This window comes from Chrysochloris asiatica, unplaced genomic scaffold (assembly GCF_000296735.1).
Source record: "Chrysochloris asiatica unplaced genomic scaffold, ChrAsi1.0 scaffold00440, whole genome shotgun sequence".
Lineage (NCBI taxonomy): Eukaryota > Metazoa > Chordata > Mammalia > Afrosoricida > Chrysochloridae > Chrysochloris > Chrysochloris asiatica.
The window spans coordinates 243,591-265,528 of NW_006408958.1; the positions used below are offsets into that span (position 1 = coordinate 243,591).

The 21,938-nt window shown below is 49.7% G+C and overlaps 3 protein-coding genes across 3 annotated transcripts; 2 read left to right on the forward strand and 1 right to left on the reverse strand.

Annotated features, from left to right (window-relative positions):
• The first annotated feature begins 5,941 nt into the window (after positions 1–5,941).
• On the forward strand, positions 5,942–10,995 carry CORO1A (coronin, actin binding protein, 1A). The gene is made up of 11 exons (XM_006877031.1): positions 5,942–6,057; positions 7,555–7,753; positions 8,633–8,755; positions 8,877–9,006; positions 9,098–9,282; positions 9,427–9,546; positions 9,731–9,835; positions 9,932–10,077; positions 10,181–10,238; positions 10,340–10,555; positions 10,771–10,995. The coding sequence occupies exons 2-11, from the start codon at positions 7,556–7,558 to the stop codon at positions 10,873–10,875; spliced, it is 1,386 nt and encodes a 461-aa protein (XP_006877093.1). The 5' UTR covers positions 5,942–6,057; position 7,555; the 3' UTR covers positions 10,876–10,995.
• Positions 10,996–13,280: 2,285 nt separating this feature from the next.
• On the reverse strand, positions 13,281–14,183 carry BOLA2B (bolA family member 2B). The gene is given in 5 exon segments (XM_006877064.1): positions 13,281–13,380; positions 13,642–13,739; positions 13,820–13,953; positions 13,956–14,006; positions 14,096–14,183. Coding segments are annotated over 5 exon segments (471 nt in total).
• Positions 14,184–14,361: 178 nt separating this feature from the next.
• SLX1A (SLX1 structure-specific endonuclease subunit homolog A (S. cerevisiae)) lies at positions 14,362–17,157 on the forward strand. The gene is made up of 6 exons (XM_006877065.1): positions 14,362–14,549; positions 14,937–14,988; positions 15,070–15,396; positions 16,678–16,805; positions 16,964–17,048; positions 17,128–17,157. Exons 1-6 carry the CDS (start codon positions 14,362–14,364, stop codon positions 17,155–17,157), a joined length of 810 nt encoding a protein of 269 aa, XP_006877127.1.
• The last annotated feature ends 4,781 nt before the right edge of the window (positions 17,158–21,938 follow it).

Below are 21,938 nucleotides of genomic sequence, written 5' to 3' on the forward strand. Positions count from 1 at the left end.
ATGCATGTGAAAGTTGGATAGTGAGTAAGGAAAACCATAGAATAATTTGAATTATGGTGTTGGAGAAGAATATTAAAAGTATCACGGAGTGCTAGAAGAACAAACAAATCTTTGTTGGAAGAAATACAGCCAGAATGCTCCTTAGAAACCAGAATGGCAAGACTTAGCCTCCCATAGTTCGGACATGTTATCAGAAGGGACCAGTCCTTGGAAGGACATCTTGCTTGATAAAGCAGATGGTCAATGAAAAAGAGGAAGACCCCCAATAAGATGTATGGTCATAGGGGCAGCAGCCATGGGCTGCTTGACCATGATTGTGAGGATGGTGCAGGACTGGGCAGGGTTTAGTTCTGTTGTGCATAAGCTCACTTTGAGTTGGAACTGGCTTGGCTCAAAGGTACCTAACAACAACAACAGGAAGTACTTAAGTCCTCTTCATTTTCAGCAAGCAAGGTTGTGACATCTACATATCGCAGGTTGTTAATAATAAGTCTTCCTTCAGTCCTGATGCCACATTCTTCTTCATATAATTCAGCTTGGATGATTTACTCAGTATCAAGATTTATTAAATACGGTGAAAGAATTCCTTTTCCTGATTTTAAACCATTGTTATGTTCTAACAACTGCCTCTTGGTCTGTGTACAGGTTCCTCATGAACACAATTAAGTTCTGAAATATCCATTCTTCTCAAGGTCATCCAAAGCGTGTCATGATCCACACAGCTGAAAGCCTTTGCATAGTCAATAAAGCATAAGTAAACATCTTTCTGGAATTCTCTGCTTTGAGCCAAGATCCATCTAACAACAGTAACCATATCCCTAGTTCTACATCCTCTTCTGAATCTGGCTTGGATTTCTGGCAGTTCTCTGCCATACTGTTGCAGTCGTTTTGAATTACATTTAGCAAATGTTTACTTGCATGTGATATTAACCATATTGTCTGATGTTGTCCGCATTCCATTGGGTCACCTCTCTTTGGAATGGGCACAGATATGGATCTCTTCCAATCAGTTGGACTGGTGGCTGTCTTCCAGATTTCTAGTCATAGATGAGTGAGCACCTCCAGTGTTACATCAGTTTATTGAAAGATTTCCCGTTTGTATTCCATTAATTCCTGGAGCCTTGGTTTTCATCAATGCTTACCGTTGGTTCTTGATCAAATGGCACCTCTTGAAATGGCTGAACATCAACCATTTCTTTTTGGAACAGTGTCTCTATGTATTCTTTCATCTTCTTTAATCCTTTCTGTATCATTCAGTATTTTGCTCATAGAATACTTCAATGTTGTAAGTCAGGGCTTGAATTTTTTCTTCAATTCTTTCAGTTTGAGAAATGCTGAGTCTGTTCTTCCCTTTTGGTTTTCTAACTCCAGATCTTTGCACATTTCTTAACTTTGTCTTGCACATACTTAACTTTGTCTTCTCGAGCTGCCCTTTGAAATTTTCTGTTAAACTCTTCTATCTCTTCTTTTCTTCCATTTGTTTAGCATCTCTGCACTGGAAAACAGGTTTCAGAGTTTCTTCTGATATCCATTGTGATCTTTTCTCTTTTTTTTCTTGCCTTTTTAATAACCTTTAGCTTTCTTGATGTCCATGCACAACTCTTCTGGTCTCTGGTCATTAGTGTTGAATGTATCGGGTCTGTTCTTGAGATGGTCTCTAAATTCAGGTGAGATATGTTCAAGTTCAGATTTTGGCTCTCGTGGATTTGTTTTAATATTTTCAACTTCAGTCTGAACTTGCATATGAGCAATTGATGGTCTGTTTTTACAGTCTGCCCCTGACCTTCCTTTGGCTGATAGTATTGAGCTTTTATACTGTCTTTTCCCACAGATGTAGTCAACTTGATTCCTGTGTAGTCCATCTGGTGAGGTTCATGAGTATAGCATAGGCCTCATAGCAACCTGTTTAGGGTTTCTGTGGCTGTAAACCTTTGTGGGAGCAGAAAGCCTCATCTTTCTCCTGTGGAGCCACTGGTGGTCTCAAAATGTGTCCTTGTGGTTTACAAAGCAGAACTTATTCTAGAGAGTCTCTGCGCTCTCAAGGCAGAGATGTATCTAGTTACATGTAGATCACCTGCTCCAAGCACACTACCTAGGACAATGTGGATGGACCACTAAGAGGACAGAAAACAGTAGACTCTTACATAGAATGTTTAACCCATTGAAGGGCAGGAAATCTCATTTGGAAGTGACTTCTCAAAGACAGCATGTTACTTGTGTGGTTCTAGGGTCAAGCTTTCTCCAGTAAGAAAGGCCAAGACACCATGTGTCCCCTCTCCCCTGACCTTTCTTATTGGCACTAGGCATGACTTTTAATATCCATTGTCTTAGTAGTATATTAAGTGAGTGTGGTCATGCACATTTTGAAAACAAGGGAACACTGTTTGGCCAGGAATGGTGAGGATACAGTAAAGCCAGGTTTCTCTAAGGCTGGCCATCTCCATTGATGTTTACAGCCTCTTTCAGGTGAGACAGATAAGAGAGGGTCTCACAGGTATCACTAAGGAGTTTGGAGTTTATCCCAGAGTTCACATTTCAGTCCATCTTTACTGCATGGTCTTATGGTCCAGTCTCCTCCAGGGCGAGTATACCAGTCAGAATTCTTTTAGCTGCAAGTGCCAGAAATCTAATTCAAACTGTAAAAAGGAATGTATTGCTTTATGTAGCAGAAAGGTTTAGGGGTTCAGGCACAGCTTGATCCAGATACTCAAATAATGTCAAGAATATGTCTGTCTTTACATCTCACCTCGGTAATCCTCATATGATCTCACTCTGACTTGTTTTTCTTACTGGGTTACAAGATGTTCACTACTAGTGCCAGGCTTTCAACCTGTTAGCTTACTAATCACCTGTGGGAAGAGGGATTCTTTTCCTCAGCAGGTCTGTGATAGTTACGATTGTGTGTCAACTTGACTGGGTAATGATGCTTTGGTCTGGTTGTTGTGTAATGATGTAATGTGGCAGTTATGTAATGATGTAGTCATCCCCCATGATGTGCTCTAATGGATCAGCCCTGATTTAATGTAAGGGGATTAGAGTGGGATGTACCATCCTTACTCAGGTCACAGCCCTGATTAGATATGAGGGTATTAGGGTAACAACCCTGGCCCAATGTAACAAGGGTCTCTCTGAGGGTATGAACTGCAGCAAATGGGTATGGACATCCTGGGGAAACTCTCTAGTTTTTTGTTTGCTCTGGATCCTGCGTTTGGTTCTCATCTCACCTCCGGTTCTTGGGACTTGAGCCAGCAGCCTGCTGTATTGCCTGTGGATCTGGAATTTGTAGGATAAACACTGAACCACAAGGCTGGCAGTTCAAACCCACCAGCCGCTCTTCAAAAACCCTATGAATCACTATGAGTTGGAACCGACTCAATGACACTTAACAACAACAACACTGCTTGCAAGCCAGTAGCCTGCCAATTTATCTGCCAATTTTGCATTTGTCAGCCACTGCAATCCTGTAGCCAGCAGGCTGCTGTCTGACCTGCTGGTCTAGGGGTCATCAGCGCTTGCAGCTACTTGAGTTAGGAGAAGCCTCCGGTCTAACTGACATCTATCCCAGAGGCTTGGGACTTATTAACCTCTACACCACGTGAGCCATTTCCTTCAGACAAATTGTTCTCTAGATGTATATATATAAGGTTCACTGATCCCTGGTGTGGTGCTGTAGGGTAAGCATTGGACTGGTAACTGCAAAGTTGACAGTTGAAACCTACCAGTCGTTCTCAGAAACCCTATACAGAGTTGCTATGAGTCAAAACAGACTTGACGGCACACAATAACAAGGTTTACTGGTTTTGCTTCTCTACAGAACTCAGCCTAAGACAAGGTCCAGATAAGTCTGGTTCTGATTGCATAGCTTTGAATTACGTAGCTATCCCTGAACCAACCAAAGAGGCTACATTGTCTGGGTAAGCTTCATGGATTGTCTATGAGGAAAGATTGGATCCCAAAGGAAAATGCTGGTGCCGTCATTAGTAAAGGGAGGAGTAAGAAACAATTCTGGGCCAGCAAGGGTTGTTGAGAGGATTAAATAAGCATCACATATTTGTAGTGTTTAGAACAGCGCCTAGAGCTGAGTGAGTACTCAATAAACCCTAGTGATGAGTCTTCTCACCTCAGTTGGGGTTCCTGCTCCAGTCCAGCCCATTCTAGGCCCTCACGTACAATACAGCCCTTAGGTGATTATCCTTGAATAAACTGTAGAATGTTTTCAGATGTGTTGTCTCATCTAAGATTCGTAACAACTCTGTGAGGAAAGCAGGACAAATCACATCAATCCCCTACTTACCGATGAAGAATGAGGCTTAGGCCTCTAGTCTGAGATTACCCAGCCATGAAGTGGTGAGCCAGCCCCTTTCTGCTCCTTGAACAGCTTCATGTTTCTGGCCTTTTGCTTTGGCTGTCCCTCAGACTACACTTTATCCTTTCAGCTTCAACCAAAATACTTCTTTAACAATAATAATGATTAGAACGGGCTTTTATTAAGCACTCGCTGTACTCCTGTTGTGGCAATGTGGTTAATACACTGGACTGCAAGGTCAGTGGTTCAAAGACACCAGTCACTCCTTGGAAATCCTGTACAGGGTTGCTGTGAGTTCAACTGACTCGACGGCATTTAAAAACAACAACAACATCCTCCAGACAGAACTCCTGGAGTGGTGCTGTAGTATCAACACTGCACTGCAAACCACAAGGGAGGCAGTTCAAACCGACCAGCTGCTCCTCGGAAACCCTATACAAGGTCGCTATGAGTTGGAACCGACTTGATGGCACTTAACAACCACAATACTCCAGGCACAGTGCTCACAGCTTCGCTTGGATAATTTTAGGTACGCATCGCATATCCTTATGAGGTAGATATTTACTCACAGTAGTATTGAGGAAGAAACTGAGGCTGAGAAAGGTTAAGTAACCAAGGTTATTCAGTAGATGTGACAGTCAGTGGTGAAACCCTACAGCCATCTCATAGGAATGGTTGGGAAGCAGGTTCAGGACTGGGCAGTATTTCCTGCTGTTGTACATAGGGACACTATGAGTAGGAATTGACTCCATGGCACCCAACAACATCAAGGGTTCCTGAGGGGATTAAATAAGCATAGCCTTTTTCACTCCCTCCAAGAGGCCTCATCTGAATCCAAGATACTATGAAGCCCTCCTTCTTCTAGATGCTGCTGCTCGGCCTTCCACTGAGCCACCGAGCTCATCCAGCTTCCACCAGAGCCATCTTGGGGTGGGACACTGACTCAGTCACCTCTGCAGCGCCTGACACAAAGCAGACTCTCGAACTTCATCTTACTTGATTTGTTCTTCACCACAATCCCTGAAGCAGGGCAAGTGATGAAGGAAGGAGACCTGTAGAGGTCAGGTACTTTCCCACGGCCACCCGTTGGTCAGTTCAGGCTCAGATCAAGAACTGGGCTACCCTGGGTCCCGGCACTGCCAGCTGCATTCGCCCTGCCTACCACCACCCCAGTCTGGGGTTCAGGTTAGTTGGGCTGGGGTAAGGGCGCTTACAAATGACAGCGAAAGGATGGTGAGTAGGCTGGGAGTGAGCTGAAGGAGGGAGAAGGATATTTTTGTATTGTGGTTGTTAAGTGCCATCGAGTCGGTTCCAACTCAGCGACCCTGAATAGATGCAGCAAGTGAGCTTGAACTACTGACCTTGCGCTCCAGCACATTAACCCACAGCTCCACACCAGGACTCACTTTTTTTTTATTTTTATTTTTTATGGCATTTAAAAAGAGCCAGCAGCAATTGTTTTGGTTCAGAACTGGCAGCTTCAGGCGCTGAGCTGTTTTCAGAGGGAGGAGAAGAGAGGCGGTGCTTGGGTCCCAGGCGGGCAGGCGGAGCCCCTCCGGAGGAGGGAAGGGCTATCCCCTTTAAGAGCTCCGCCCCAAAGGGGCGCTGCCACCCCTAAGGAGGCGGGCGGTCGACGCTTCTCATTCATTGTCTTGACAAGAGCATCCTCTGCGAGTCTGGGCTCTGCCAGCTCCCCCTCCTCTTCTTCTTCCTCCTCCATTTGGGGGGTCACTTTCATCTCCTAGCAGCAGGTAAGGCTGGGGCCCCTGAGGAAGTGGGGGTGGGCTGGCTGGAGACACTGGGCACTGCTGCCCTGGGCCACCTGTGGGGCAAGCGTGAGCGTGGGAGCCGATGCTGTGTGTGTGCGGGGGAGCAAACTGTCAGGGAGAGCTGGCTCTCATGGTCCCGGCATGGAGGGCACTGTCCCCGAGTGAGGGCTGCATGTGTGTAAATAGCCTTCTGAGGAGCTGTGAAGAGGTAAGGGTGAGGGACCATCACAGACAAGATGGAGGTGGGGTAATTGGGAGGGTCTGCAGGTGGAGTCAGAGGGGTCAGAACACATGATGGCTCCACTTTGCCCTAAAATGGGAGTCTGTGGCTAGGCAGGGGGTGAGGGGCAAGGGTGGGGTGAAGAGAGCAGCTGCACTGAGCTTGGAGACAGGAAGGGGTTGAGAACAAAACAAGTAAAAGACCAAGTTCCCCTTTTCATGGTTTCCCGGCCTGGTACCTGCGGTGGGGGTGGAGGCAGATCTGAGCCATGGATTCCTGCCCTCCAACCTCCGATTTGGGGCTCCCCTCTCCTCAGGCCACTGGCCAGTCACCTGCAAATGAACCCACAGCAGGCTGCGTCTCCCACAGGCTCCTTTCTGCCGCCCCCACCCCCCACCATGGGCAGGCAGACCTAGAAGCCTGCTCAGGGTGCCAGCAGGGTGAGCGAGGAACACTGGAGCCCCCGTGGGAAGGGGACAGGCCTGAGGCAGGAAACACAGTGCAGCAGGCTGGTAGAGCAGAGGCTCTTGGGCTCCCTCCGAGCTGGCAGCATGGGCCCTATGGCAGGAAGGTGATGGGGTGGCACCACGACTGGTCCTAGTGTCTGGAGAGTCCTAGGCAGGGCTCTGGGCTCCGGGCTCTCTGCTGGACCCCACTGGATTCCAGAGAAGCCAGTCTCAGCCTCTCCCTTCTTACATGGAGTACAGATGGGAGGAGAAGGCCCTCCAAGGCACCTGCATTTCCTGAGTGGTGGGCGAGGCAGGGGTGTGGGGGAGGAGGCCCACCAGGAACAGAGCCATCTGCCTATTTTTGATGCCCAGAGACATTCTAGGGAAGCTGTCCTCCACCTCATCCTCCTGGGCAGGCCTTCACACCTCTTTCTCCTGTGTGTTCAGCCCTTCAGAAAAGCTCCCTGTGAGTGCAAGGGATGTGAGGTATAAGTGTTGTGACTGAGGAAAAATCCAACCTCCAGATTTCTGGGGTGGGGGGCTGAGGCCCCCTATCTGAACCTTCAGAAAGCAGGGGCGGCACACCCAATACACATGCAGACACAGAACCAAGGGGGGCAGTTAGTCTCCTGGGTGGGCCTTCCAGGCCAGACAGGAGTGAGGTGTGGGTGAGGAAGGCAAACAGTACCTAAGAGTAAAGGGCAAGAGCCCCAGGAGATGTTAGGGAGATTCGCTGAGGACTAAGGGCTATCTTGAGAAAGGTGGGGGCCATGGAAGTCAGAGAAACAACCCCATCCTGTGTGTCTCCAGGATGAGCCGCCAGGTGGTCCGCTCCAGCAAGTTCCGCCATGTATTTGGACAGCCATTCAAGGCCGACCAATGCTATGAAGATGTGCGAGTCTCACAGACCACCTGGGACAGTGGCTTCTGTGCCGTCAACCCCAAGTTCGTGGCCCTGATCTGTGAGGCCAGTGGGGGAGGGGCCTTCCTGGTACTGCCCCTGGGTAAGGTGAGCCCCTGGAGCCCTAGAACAGGGCTGCTTCCAGCACTGTCACCAAGCCTCTCTGGGCCTCAACTTGTCATCTGTAAAATGGGGCTTCTATATGTGGTGGTTGACAATGTGTGCCTGCAGTCCAGGGCCTGGTTTCCAAGTCTGCCTGGAGCTTCCTCTCCTTGGGAGCACACAGAGTGGGTTGGGGTGAAGGGTGGGCAGGGGGTATGGGGGTACGGGGTGGGGAGTAGGTCAGGTCCTGCCTGAGGAACCCAGCTGAGGCTTTGGCCCCAGCTCACCAGCGGGGATGATGCAAGAGGCTTTCTCCCCTCCCCCTGCTACCAGCACAGTCCTGTGCTCTTTGAGGGGTGAGACAGGAAGGGAAGATGGGCCCTAGGTTGTTACCTTAAAAGGGCTGATGGATCCAAATTGAAGAGGAAGTGGTTGTCGGGGTGAGAGCTGGGCCTGCACCCCCGCGCAGCTCTGCACACAGGAAGCTCTGCTGTAGCAGCTGTCCCCGGAAGAGGCCATTTCCAAACCTGTTGCTTTCTGGGGGCCAATTATGACAGACCTCCCCAGTCTCTCTCCATCTCTGCAGCCCTGACATTTACACACATTTCCTGGAGATCCTCACCCCCAGCATGACCTATCCATGCCCCAAGTACACACCTGCCTCATAGGCAGGGCCTTGGCCCCTCTTGTCTGTGAAAGCCTCACTCAGGATAGTTGGAGAGGCGTGGGGATTGGGGGCAGCCAGGAGACCAGAGGACTGGGGCGAACAGAGGAACCACCCTGCTCATCTCAGACCCCAGAGACCCCACAGCATTCCTCAATGAAGGGACATGGGGAGGGTTGGAGGGCAAAAGTGCCCCCCTCAAGCCCTGCTGTGCCCTCTAGACTGGACGTGTGGACAAGAATGTGCCTATGGTCTGTGGCCACACTGCGCCTGTACTGGACATTGCCTGGTGCCCACACAATGACAATGTCATCGCTAGTGGCTCTGAGGACTGCACAGTCATGGTGAGTCCTGGTGGGGACCCAGGAGCTGGGCTCCAGGAGGGAATCTGACACTTGAGACCAAGACCTCCAGCCTTGAGGACAAAGGCTTATCCCTAAAGATTCATGAGTCCCTTCCCTGCAGGTGTGGGAGATCCCTGATGGGGGCCTGATGCTGCCCTTGCGGGAGCCCGTCGTCACCCTGGAGGGCCACACCAAGCGTGTAGGCATTGTGGCCTGGCACCCCACAGCCCAGAATGTGCTGCTCAGCGCAGGTGCCGTGTGGGACTGTTGGGATGGGGTTGGTGCCCTGGCTCACGTAAGGGTGGGAGGCATGTTGGCGCTGACTCAGGGGGGATTACCCAGGCTGTGACAACGTGATTCTGGTGTGGGACGTGGGCACTGGGGAGGCCATGCTGACGTTGGGCCCGGACGTGCACCCGGACACAATCTACAGCGTGGACTGGAGTCGGGATGGCGCACTCATCTGCACTTCTTGTCGTGACAAGCGCGTGCGCATCATCGAGCCACGCAAAGGCACAGTGGTAGCTGTAAGTGGCCTTGAACTTGATTTTACTCTGGGCCTTTACTCTCCTACCCACTATCAACCACACCACCTTACCTTGCTCCCATCTGGGGTCTGGCCCCTTCTGGTGAGGTGTGCCTGACCACTACTACTGCCCTTTTCCTGCCAGGAGAAGGACCGTCCCCACGAGGGGACCCGGCCTGTGCATGCCGTGTTTGTGTCAGAAGGAAAGATCCTGACCACAGGCTTCAGCCGAATGAGTGAGCGGCAGGTGGCGCTGTGGGACACAGTGAGTGCCCAGACTGGAAGGAGAGGGCGCGGGAGCTTGAGCCCAGGGCTGTGGGTCAAGATGCTTTGCCACCTGCCTGGCCACAGTTGACTTCCAAGGAGATGGGGGTCCCCAATAGTTGGCTTTTGGGGCCCTCTCCAGGCTGATGGTGACCAAGCCCAGCTCACTGTCACTGTCTCCACAGAAGCACCTGGAGGAGCCATTGTCCCTGCAGGAGCTGGACACGAGCAGTGGAGTCCTGCTGCCCTTTTTCGACCCTGACACCAACATTGTCTATCTCTGTGGCAAGGTGGCCCTGTCAGGCAGGGAGTGGAGGGTGGGCAGGAAGGGCTGGGAAAGGCAGTGTCTTTTGGTTTTGATCCTCTCTCTGAACTCCCATCTGCAGGGTGACAGCTCTATCCGGTACTTTGAAATTACTTCTGAGGCCCCGTTCCTGCACTTTCTCTCCATGTTCAGCTCCAAGGAGTCCCAGCGTGGCATGGGTTACATGCCCAAACGTGGCCTGGAGGTGAACAAGTGCGAGATCGCCAGGTGACTAATGCCTGATCCCAACCTGAGTGTGCTCTGGGAAGTACTGACCTTCAGTCCCAGCTCCCGTATGCTGTGGGCTCTGCTCACCTTCCTCTTCCCACAGGTTCTACAAGCTGCACGAGAGGAGGTGTGAGCCCATTGCCATGACTGTGCCTAGAAAGGTGATGCTCCCTTGTCCCTTCTGGGGTCCCGATCTCGTGAAGCTGCAGGGTGGCGTTTGGGGGCTAAGCCCACTCTTAACCAGCCTTGGCCTCGCCCACAGTCGGACCTGTTCCAGGAGGATCTGTACCCGCCCACTGCAGGGCCTGACCCTGCACTCACAGCTGAGGAGTGGTTTGGAGGTCGGGATGCTGGGCCCCTCCTCATCTCCCTCAAGGATGGCTATGTACCCCCAAAGAGCCGGGAGCTGAGGGTCAACCGGGGCCTGGACACTGGGCGCAGGAAGGCAACACCAGAGGCCAGCGGCACCCCTAGCTCGGTGAGAGGCAAATGGGGAAGTCTCCTAGTAGAGGGAGACTGGCATTCGGGGCAGCCCAAACTCACAATGTTGGGGATCCTTTGGGAGCTAGGGGTGAGTAATCCTGAGACCTCAGAAAGCAGGTTCAGGCTGACAGCCCTGCAGCCACTAGTTCTTGGAGTGGCTCAGCAGATGCCAGGGAGGAACTGGGCCTGATGCAGCCCTGGGTCCCTCAGGATACGGTGTCCCGGCTGGAGGAGGAGATGAGGAAGCTCCAGGCCACAGTGCAGGAACTACAGAAGCGCTTGGAAAGACTGGAGGAGACAGTCCAGGCCAAGTAGAGAACCCCAGGGCCTTCAGCAGGACCAAGGCCATCACCGCCCTCCCTTCCATTCACACCTCCACTTTCAGGCCACTGCGCAGATAAGAACAACAGAATAAAATGGCTTTATTTTCTGGTACCTCCCAGACTCCAATGATTGGTTACCTGGGTGCAAGCAAGGCTGCTGACATGCACTGCCCATGAGCTTACCCCTCAGTTATCCCAACTGGACTCCTGCCTGTTCACAGGTCAAGGGTTTTGATGGGTGGGAACCACCAGGCTGACGTGTGTCTGTAGTCTGTCCTCTGTCCCCCAGCTTCTCAGAGTTGGGAGTCTGAGCTACATTTTCTTCCCCTAGTCAACCAAACATCAGGCTGCTCTAACTGTACTAATACTGGTGGTTGTGAGATGAATCAAGTAGCACTTATCTGGAGACATATATTTCCAACCACAGGCTCATGGGTTAAAAACAGATCAGGGGACCTTTTAGGGGGAGGAAGCTTAGAACCAAAGCAACAGCCTTCGTTTGTAGGAAGGAAACAAGCACAGAGCAGAAGAGGGACTTGCTGAAAGGCAAATGTAGAGGTGTGACCTTGTTCCGAGCCTTCTTCAACAAGAGCTGCTGCCTTGGAAGCCCTTATTATGAGGTCGGCTGGTGCTCGGCATCTGTTGGAGGACCAGGGGAACCAGACCCGTTCACCCTATAAAGAGGGTGTTTGGGGTAGGTTTCTGATGCCCAAGTCTTAGTGCATGACCCCGATCTGATAGGGCCCGGGCTGTTACTGCGGATGCCCTGGATGTAGCGGGGCTTGGTGCATACCATGCAGGTACCACAGGCCTGTTCCCAATTCACCGCCTTTCAGCATACCACTGAAAACTTCCTGGGCCACACACAGGTAGACCACTGAATGAGGCAGATGTACTGTCTGCCTATTTGGGTCTTATTTTCTCTGTAAGCTGTTAAGACTTTGAACAAGTCACTAATCTCCAGGCCTAAACTGCCCACGTATAAAATGGAAGGGATACCACTGCAGCTCTGTGAATGCAGTTGTTAAGTGCCATTGAGGCAATTCCAACCCATAGCGACCCTGTATAGTTTCCAAGGAGCAGCTGGTAAGCTTAAACCACCGACCTTGTAGTTCAAACGACTTTGCAGTCTGGCGCATTAGCCCATAACACCACACCAGTGGGTGGATGTAAATACTCTAAGCAGGGGTCTGATAAGAGTCCGAAAAGCTGAGGTGTAGTGGCATGCTGACACACCAGCCACTCCCCAGAAACCCTATATGGGGCTGCTGTGAGTTGGAAGTGAGTCTGTGGTGCTCAACAACTGGCCTCTTAAAGAGGTGAACTGATGTTCCTTCTTTCCTGCCAATGGTTAGGATAGGTCCTTGTGGGACACCAGTAATGCAGTCTCCTCTTGGCCTAGAACTAAAGAAATTTCAGGAAATGACCCAGAAGGGTTAACCCATCATCACCATGACCCCCAGCTGTAGCAGCCTATTCTCCCTCTAACAGGAAGATGAGAGGGAGACAGGTTAATTTAGGACCTGAGAAACTGGCCTGGAATAGGATGGCTGAGGCCTACAATTCCTCACTCTCAAAGACTCTCGTCCCCAACAGAATCGCCTGCTGTCCCTCCTAAGACTCCAACCTTGGAATCTATGGTTAAGATTGATATCTGGGATCTTGCTGACCCAATTTAATCTTCTCCCCATGCTCTCCCACATTCTGGGGGCAGCGGTGGCCATGTCAGAGTTATAGGGTCAGTGGGTTTCTTCCAGTGAACCAGAAAACACCAGATTCCAGGTACTGGGGAACCCCTACTGGGGTACTGTATTTCCTGAGGCCTGTCTCCTGGGGGAACCTGCAGGAACCAAGGAATTCACTAGCAAGCCCCTTATGCTAGTTTATGGGGCTTTGTTAAATTTGAATTGGCCCCAGGTCTGAAACTGCGCACATTCTCATCTCATATACGCGTTTTGAGGGCCAGCAATGAGCAGGAAAACTCATCAATGAAGGAGCAAGTGAGGACACCACTGTGCTTTGGGGATCCACTGGTAATTAAAGAAAAGAGGCCTGCAAGACCAGCCCTGGGAAGGATTTGTAAGAAGAGAAACTTCATTTTGTAAGAGAAGACGACCAAGTTGGGGAAAGAATTTGCCCAAGGCGAAACAGTTACTGTTAAGTATCTTCGAGTGGGTTCCCGCCCACAGTTACCCTGTATAGGGTTTCCAAGGAGCGGCTGGTGAGCTTGAACCACCAGACCTTGCAGTTCAAACGACTTTGCAGTCTGACACATTAACCCACAGTGGAGAACGGGAAACTGGGTCCAGACTGCAAGCACCCCTCCTCCCACCAACACACACTGACACAGAAGCTGGTCCTGATTCATGGTTTAATGGCTGTGCAGGTCCCAGCTCCTCATTTTTGCTTTTGAAGGGTCCACTGCTCTGGGGTCAGGGTCTTCTGCTCAAAAGCATGGATGTGCGGGAGCTCTTGTGCTAAGCACGCGTTGACCAGCCTGGGGCGAAAGATGGGGTTCGGTCTCAGCAGACCCGGGCCTGGGTCTTAGTACAGAGCTAGGACCACCCAGGAGACTGAAAGTACCCCCGAGAATACACGGGGGGTGAGACCGAGGTGGCAATCCTTGAAGCAGGGGCCACAACGGAGGCCGGAGCTGGGGCCGCTTTGGCAGGGATAGGGCGAGTCGGGTGGAGGGAGAGACCGGGGTTGTGGTCCTGGGGCAGGCCCCGCGCTGGGCGAGGTTTTCCCCGTGCCTCACCGGTGTCTCTGGAGCAGCGGCTTCCCTTCGAACTTGGAGGACACCACCAGGACGCGGAAGCTGGACGCGCAACGGTTGCTTGTCGTATCCTCCACTTCCTGCGGGGCAGAAGAGTGGGGATGGTGCCGCGTATGCCCCCCAGTCCTTTTCCCTGGCGGGGCCAGGACGTTCAACTCACCACGTGCTCCGCTTCCAGCTCTCGCTGCAGCTTCTCCCGGAGGGAATTGGCGCTGAATTCCATTGCAGCAGCCCAAAGTGGGCGGCAGCCCAGAGGGGACCGCAGCCCAGGCCGGATCCCGGCCACACTTCCGCCCTTATTGACGCAACTTCCGTCAACTCATCGACTTCCGCTCTTAATGATGCGTCTGTAAACTAAGCACTTCCGCCCTCACGCCAGCCCAGTTTCTCAACAGTTATGGATTTCTGCGTTTATCATCAACCAGCCTATCCGAACCTGAGTGAGGACGGACTCGGCTGAAGAGAACGCTAATTGGAGCACGCCACCTCTCGGCTGCTTGGATCGTGTGGCCCGGTTTGGACATCTCTGACAAGGAGAGGGTGCATGAACATGAATTGCTGTGGGCTCTTGGATGCCTCAGGATCGTCCCTAAACACGTTTTCAGAGACGATCATCTTGCAGTTTTAGCAACCCGGGCCTTCACACGGTCAAAGGTCACAGCACTCGCCCTCCAGCGGCAGCCCCCGACCCAGCGTTCCCGAATGAGCCCCGCGGAAGGCACGGCGAAGCCAGGACGTTTCTTTGGTGTCTACCTGCTCTACTGCCTAAACCCTCGGCACCAAGGCCGCGTCTACGTGGGGTTCACTGTAAACCCTGGGCGTCGGGTTCAGCAGCACAATGGGGGCCGCAAAAAAGGCGGGGCCTGGAGGACTAGCGGCCGGGGGCCCTGGTGAGAGAGGGCGGGTCCTGTAGTTTAGGAGCGGGTTTGATGGGAGTGGGTGGGGCCCTATCGACAGGCTGGGGTCTAGTGATGGGCGCGGGGACTTCAGCAGGGGAGGAGCCTCTGGCGAGGAGGCGGAGCCCTATGAAAAGTTGTGAACATCTAAGGGACTGGCTTCAGAAGGGCCTTGGGGTCAGGCGACAGGGTGCTTGGTGAATAAGTTTGGGGTGGGAATTGAGTCTGAGAGCAAGTACTGAGGAAAGCAGTTAAGTACACATACCGGAGAGGGGCCTGAGGGTGGCATATGCGAAGGCACAGCCCTTCCACGAAGCCCCCATGAAGCCTCCGCAATGCGAGTGGAGGATTCACAGGCTTTGTCCGCGTTCTCCTCCCCAGGGAGATGGTGCTCATCGTGCACGGCTTTGCATCCGCAGTGGCCGCTCTTCGGGTAAGAGAGAGCCGGAGCGGCGGGCGGGCTTGGGCGGGCAGGTGCGCCTAACCATAACACACTGGTGCCCTCCCGCCGCAGTTCGAGTGGGCCTGGCAGCATCCGCACGCCTCACGCCGCCTGCTGCATGTGGAGCGGCGCGCACGCAGCGAGGCAGCCTTCGCCTTCCACCTGCGCGTGCTGGCGCACATGCTGCGCGCGCCGCCCTGGGCGCGCCTCCCACTCACGCTACGCTGGCTGCGCCCGGATTTCCAGCGGGACCTCTCCCCATCGCCACCACCACACGTGCCGCTGGCCTTCGGGCCGCCACCACCACCCTGCCGGAGGCGTGGAGCCCTGCCCAGTGGAGATGCCGAGACGGCCTCAGGTGCCAGGGCCCTGTGTGCCCTCTGCGCCTGCGCGCTCCAGGTGAGAGCCAATCAGGCGTAGGCTTAAGCCTTTTTTTCGGTTTCCGCTGTTCGATGAGCGTCAGCCACTCACTGACTGTGACTTGGAGATAGTGCTTCCGTTCCTCCACACACCAGTCCCTTGGCTTGGGACCTGTGTCCTTACCCTGTGCCTGGACGGGTCTTTCCTAGATCTTGGGCTGTCTGATCAGATGCTGCCTCAGTGAGGTGTTCCCAAGCTTTTATTCTAAAATTGCAGCCGCCTTAGGAACTGTTTTGTGTAAGTAAAATTCACATAAAATTAGATGAACTATTTTATTAAAGTATATATAATACAGCATTATATTTACTACATTCTTCATGCTGTGTAGCGTTCATCTCTGTGTGGTTCTGAGACACTTTCATCACCCCCAAAAAGACAAACCAGGCACCCACTGGCTAATTTCTCTCATCCCCTGACTCCACCAGCTCCTTTCTGCCTCTATGAATTGACCTATTCTGAGTGTTTCATGTAAGTGAAACTATATAGTACATAGTCCATTGTGCCTGATTTCTATCACTTTGCACAACGATTTGAAGTTTATCCATGTTGGTCGGTACTTCGTTCCTTTTTAGGGCAGAATAGTACTCCATTCTATAGATATGTCACTTCCCAGTCATTCATTTATGGATTCCCTGTTTTACCTTAATGTCATTCTACATATCAGGTGTAATGCTGTCCGATCAGCACAGGACTGTGAACTGCAAGGTTGGCAGTTCAAAGCTACTCGTTGCTCCTCAGAAACCCTATACAGAGTCGCTGATCGGAACTGACTCAACGGCACTTAACAACATACTATGTGTTTTCCTCATTTTTCTGATTATCAGTCTCCCACCCATCACACTAAATTCCAGGAGAACAATTCTTGCTCTCCTGGAAAAGTGTTGATACACAGAGCAGGTGGTTAATAGAAACTTAGTAAACACATCAACTGAGACAAAGGGCCTGGCTTCTACTAAGCTCTCAGTAAATGGAAATAAGTTGTATTTGCCATTCATAGGAAGGTGACCTGCTTGCAACGGTCCGGCTCTTAGAGAATCACTGCTAAAAACATTCAAAGGAAGTTGGCTAGTCACTAGGTGTGTAGTTTAACCTTTGTACCTCAGTTTCCTCATCTCTATAATGCAGATAATAGTAGGACCTGTGTCATAGGGTGGTTTTATAGGAAGCACTTGGAACCACGTCTGGTTCCTAGAAATCACTCATGTGTCTCAGTTCCATCATTACTCTGTCTTTTCTCTCACCTGCCTTCTTGTATGACAGGATGAAGAAGGCTCCCTGTGTTGCCCCCATCCTGGCTGCCCTCTAAGGGCCCACATGATTTGCCTGGCAGAAGAGTTCCTTGGAAAGGAACCAGGGCAACTTCTGCCCCTGGAAGGCCAATGTCCTGGGTAAGCCCAATACCTCTATCCTATCCCAGTCCAGTCTAGCCGTAGCAAGATGGTGCCCAGCTTCACTAGACCAGGGCCAGGCCAGCTGAGCCTGTCTTGGCATCTGGAGCCTGGTCTGGAAGAGGCTTGTGATTCCTGACTTTGCATTTCTTTGGTAGCTGTAAGAGCTCACTACTGTGGGGAGACCTGATCTGGCTGTGTGGGACAGGAACCGAGGAGGGGGAAGAGGAAGACTCAGAAGAGGTGAGAGGTGGTTCTGTTCCCAGCCACCCTTTCCCACCCAGTCCTATGAGTTACCTCTGATCAGCTCTTGTTTCCACAGGAACATTGGACGGACATGCTGGCGAACTGATCCCAGCATCCCCAAACCCCTATTTATTTTCTGTGTCTGTGTTTTAATTGTATACAATAAAAGGTCTCAGTTAAGGGTACCTTCTGTTTTTTACCAAAGGGTTGGAGAGAGAAGGCAGAAGCTCTGTTAACCAAGTATCACTGGGGCTAGGTGGGGAGGGGCTGTAGGCCAACATGTGACCAGCCTCTCCTTTGTCCTAAGCCCCAGGGCTTCAGTTTTCCCTAGTGGGACTCTGAGGCCACATCATTCTTTGAGGGCTTGTATAAAAATGTGGTGGAAGAGGCATCTCACCTTTAACTTCACAAGGGGGTTAGAGAGTCCAGAATAACAGCCCAAGGCTGAGTCCTCGCTCCAATTATTTTTACTAATTCCGACACCATCTTCCCCTCCCACAGCACTCACAGACCATACTTAAGATTATGGGCTTTATTAGGGAAGTTACAATTCAAGATCAGAAAGGATTTGGATCAGGACAGTCTTTTATCCCACACCCACAAAGGCCTTTCTGGCATTTGGTTTGGCCTTTACTCTGCTTGGGCCAGTGTTGCAAAGCTCTTTGGCTTTGAACCTGAAGTCACTCACCTTTCTTGCTCTGTGGGCTGGGAAGCCTGTTGCACCATCTGCTTCTGCTGCCTCTGCTACTTCTTGCTGTCTCCAGTGTCAGAACTGTCTTCTGGGTCTAGGAGGTTCCTAGCATAGGACCCTGGATCCAAATGATACACTCTACTGCTCTCTTCTTGATGATAATGGTCCCCCCAGCCCCTGTACATCTCTAGGAAAACTCACTTTAAGTCTAGCAGTATGGCAAAACTGACCAATCCCATGTTATGGTTCCATATACCTTTTTTCATGATCCTAACTCCACAGGAGTGCCATGAATCTGCACTATTAGCAAGCTATCCAATCCCCATCAGTCCCACTTAATAATTTGGTGGGAGCTATATAGAGTCTTGAAGAGCAGAGATGTCAGCTTGAGGACTAGGGTGCGCCTGACCCAGGCCATTGTGTTTTCAATAGCCTCATATGGATGCGAAAGCTGGACAGTGAATAAGGAGGATCGTAGAAGAATTGATGCCTTTGAGTTGTGGTGTTGGAGGAGAATACTGAAAGTGCCATGGACTGCCAAAAGAACCAATAGATCTGTTTTGGAAGAAGTGCAGCCAGAGTGCTCCTTGGAGGCCAGGATGGCTAAGCTTCGTCTCTCCTACTTTGGACATATTGTCCGGAGGAAACAATTGCTGGAGAAGGATGTCATGCTGGGTAGGGTGGAGGGTCAGAGAAAAAGAGGAAGACCCCCAATGAGATGGATCAGCCAGGTGGCATCATTGATGGACTCAAGTGTGGTAGCGGTAGTGAGGTTGGCCCAGGATCGAGCATTGTTTCGTTCTGCTGTGCATGGGGTCGCTATGAGTCGGTTCCGACTTGATGGCACCTGACAACAACAACAACAACAACATATAGAGTCTGGATCCCGTGTCAGTTTGAACTGCAAGGTCGGTGGTTCAAACTCAACAACCACTCCTTGGAAACCCTATACAGCATCACTGAGTGGGAAGGGACTCGACAGCACTAACAACAAAAGAGTACTGGGGTGGCGTAGGCAAAAGTGCTGGACAGCTACTCCTCAAAATCCTACACAGGGTCACTATGAGTTGGAACTGTCTCAATGGCACTTAACAACAACATAGAGTCCTGGTGTGGCACTGTAGGACCAGCACTGGACCGCTAACTAAAAACTTAGCAGTTCAAACCCACCCACTGCTCCCTGGAAACAATATACAGGGTCACTGAGTCAGAACTGACTTGACACTTAACAACACAAAGCCTATGGGTCCATTCCAACTCAGTAACCTTATGTACAATAGATTGAAACGCTATTTGGTCCTGTACCATTTTCACAATCATTGTATGGTTGAGCTCATTGTAATACCCATGGTGTCAGTCCATCTTGTTGACGAGCTCTATTTTGCTTTCTACTTTACCAGCACGATGTCCTCCAGGTACTGCTCCCTCCTGATAACATACTCAAAGTACATGAGATGAAGTCTCGCCATACTCCCTTGTACTAGGAAGTATTCTGGCTATACTTCTTGCAACACAGACTTGTTCATTCTTCTGGCAGTCTATGGTATATTTACTATTCTTTGCCAACATCATAATGAAAATGGTACCAGTTCTTTTTTGGGTCTTCCTTATTCACTGCTCAGCTTTTGCATACATGTGAGGCAGAATACCATGGTCTAGATCAGGCACACCTTAGTCTTCATAGTGACATCTTTGTTTTTTAAAACTTTAACGAGATCTTTTGCAGCAGATTTTCAATAAATAGCATTGTTTGACTTCTTGACTGCTGTCTTTGTGGGTGTTGACTATGGATCCAAGTAAAATTAAATCCTTAAAAACATTATTCCCTCCATTTATGTTGCTTATTGATCCCAGTTGTGAGAACTTTTAATATGTTGAGGTGTAATATATATTGAAAGCTGTAGTCTTTGATCTTCATCAGTAAGTGCTGCAAGTCTTTTTCACTTTCTGCCAGCAAGATTGTGTCATCTGCACATTATAGGTTTTCTTCCTTCAATCCTGACGCAGTGTTCTTCATGTAGACCAGCTTCTGGGATGATTTATCAGCATACAGAATGAATGAATATGGTGGAAAGATATAACTCTGATTTTAAACAATACAGCATCCAATGTTGTTAACACCAACTGCTTCTTTGTCTACATACAGAGCACCTGAGCACAATCAAGCATTCTGGAATTCCTATTCTTTACAGTGCTATCCATAATTTGGTATGATCCATACAGTCGGATGCCTTTGCATAGTCAATAAATCACAGGTAACCATACTTACTCAACCAGTATGCAGAGCAAATAATCCGAGTAGCTTGGTTATATGAAGAAAAATGTGGCATTAGGATTGGAGGTTGTCATTAACAACCTGTAATACACAGGTGATACAACCTTGCTTGCTGAAAGTGAAGAGGACTTAAAACATTTACTGATGAAGATCAAAGAGCACAGCCTTCACTATGGATTACATCTCAATGTAAAGAAAACAAAAATCCTCACCACTGGACCAATAAACAACATTCTTATCAATGGAGAAAAGATTGAAGTTGTCAAGGACTTCATTCTTCTTGGATCAACTATCAACACTCACGGAAGCAGCAGTCAAGAAATCAAACAACATATTGCATTAGGCAAATCTGCTGCACAGGAACTTTTTAAAGTGTTGAAGAACAAAGATGTCAGCTTAAGGGCTAAGATCCGCCTGACCCAAGCCATGGTATTTTCAATAAACTCATGTGCATGCAAAAGCTGGACAGTGAATAAGGAAGACCGTAGAAGAATTGATGCATTTGAGTTATGGTGTTAGAGGAGAATACTGAAAGTGCCATAGGCTGCCAAAAGAACCAATAGATCTGTTTTGGAAGAAGTACAGCCAGAGTGCTCCTTGGAGGCCAAGATGACCAAACTTCGTCTCTCATCCTTCAGACATATTGTCAGGAATGGACCAGTCGCTGGAGAAGGATGTCATGTTTGGTAAGGTGGAGGGTCAGAGAAGAAGAGGAAGACCCCCCAATGAGATGGATTGGCCAACTGGCAGCATCGATAGACTTAAGCGTGGCAACAGTAGTGAGGTTGGCCCAGGATCGGGCAGTGTTTCGTTCTGCTGTGCATAGGGTCGCTATGGGTCGGTACCAACTCGATGGCACTTAACAACAACAAGCATCTTTCTGATATTCTCTGCTTTCAGCCAAGACTCTGATTATCAGCATCTAACACGAATTTCTGGCAGTTCCCTGTCAATGTATTCCAGCAACCACTATCTTAAGTAAAATTTTACTTGTGTGTGATATTGTTTCATTTGATAATTTCCACATTCTGTTGAATTGTCTTTCTTTGGAACAGACACAGATATGGATGTCTTCCAGTCAGTTGGCCTGGTAGCTGTCTACTAAATTTCTTGGCACAGATGAGTGAGTGCCTCCAGCACTGTGTCTGTTTAGTCAAACATTTCAATTAATATCTTGTCAGTTTTTGAAGCCTTGTTTTTTGTCAATGCCTACAGTACATCTTGGACTTCTTCAGTACCATGAGTTCTTGATCATATACAATCTCCTTAAATGGTCACACATCAACCAATTCTTATTGGTATAGTAAGTCTTTTATATTTGTTCTATCTTCTTTTAATGCTTCCTGCATTGTTCAATGTTTTGCCCATAGAATCCTTCAATATTGCAACTTGAGGCTTGAATTTTCTTCAGTTCTTTCAGCTTGGGAAATGCCAAGTGTGTTCTTCCTTTTGGTTTTCTAACTCACATCTTTGCATATTTCATTATAATACTCTTCTTGAGTTGCCCTTTGTAATCTTCTCTTCAGCCATTTACTTCATCATTTCTTCCTTTTACTTAAGCTAAGAGCAAGCTTCAGAATCTTGGCACCCATTGTGATCTTTCTTGTTTTCTTACCTTTTGTTTTCTTCACATACGATGTCCTTGGGAAGTCACACAATTTATCTGGTCTTTGGTCATTAGTGTTCAGCGCCTCGGCTCTATTCTTGAGGTGGTTTCTGAATTTAAGTGGGATATACTCAAGGTTATATTTTGGATTTTGTGGAGTTGCTTTAATTTTCTTCAGCTTCAATCTGATCTTGCATATGAGCAATCGATGGTCTGTTTTGCAGTTGACCCCTTGTCTTGTTCTGATTAATGATCCTATACTCCTCTATCATCTCTTTGCACAGATATAGTCATGTTGCTACCTTTGTATTCCGT

Excerpts from the sequence above, each read along its gene's own strand:
- CORO1A (XM_006877031.1), top strand. The coding sequence starts at position 7,556 with ATGAGCCGCCAGGTGGTCCGCTCCAGCAAGTTCCGCCATGTATTTGGA. Across the intron at positions 9,283-9,426 it reads GCAAAGGCACAGTGGTAGCT|GAGAAGGACCGTCCCCACGA; the intron begins GTAAGTGGCCTT and ends TTTTCCTGCCAG. Across the intron at positions 10,556-10,770 it reads CCAGCGGCACCCCTAGCTCG|GATACGGTGTCCCGGCTGGA; the intron begins GTGAGAGGCAAA and ends TGGGTCCCTCAG.
- SLX1A (XM_006877065.1), top strand. The coding sequence starts at position 14,362 with ATGAGCCCCGCGGAAGGCACGGCGAAGCCAGGACGTTTCTTTGGTGTC. Across the intron at positions 15,397-16,677 it reads TCTGCGCCTGCGCGCTCCAG|GATGAAGAAGGCTCCCTGTG; the intron begins GTGAGAGCCAAT and ends CTTGTATGACAG. Across the intron at positions 16,806-16,963 it reads CTGGAAGGCCAATGTCCTGG|CTGTAAGAGCTCACTACTGT; the intron begins GTAAGCCCAATA and ends TTTCTTTGGTAG.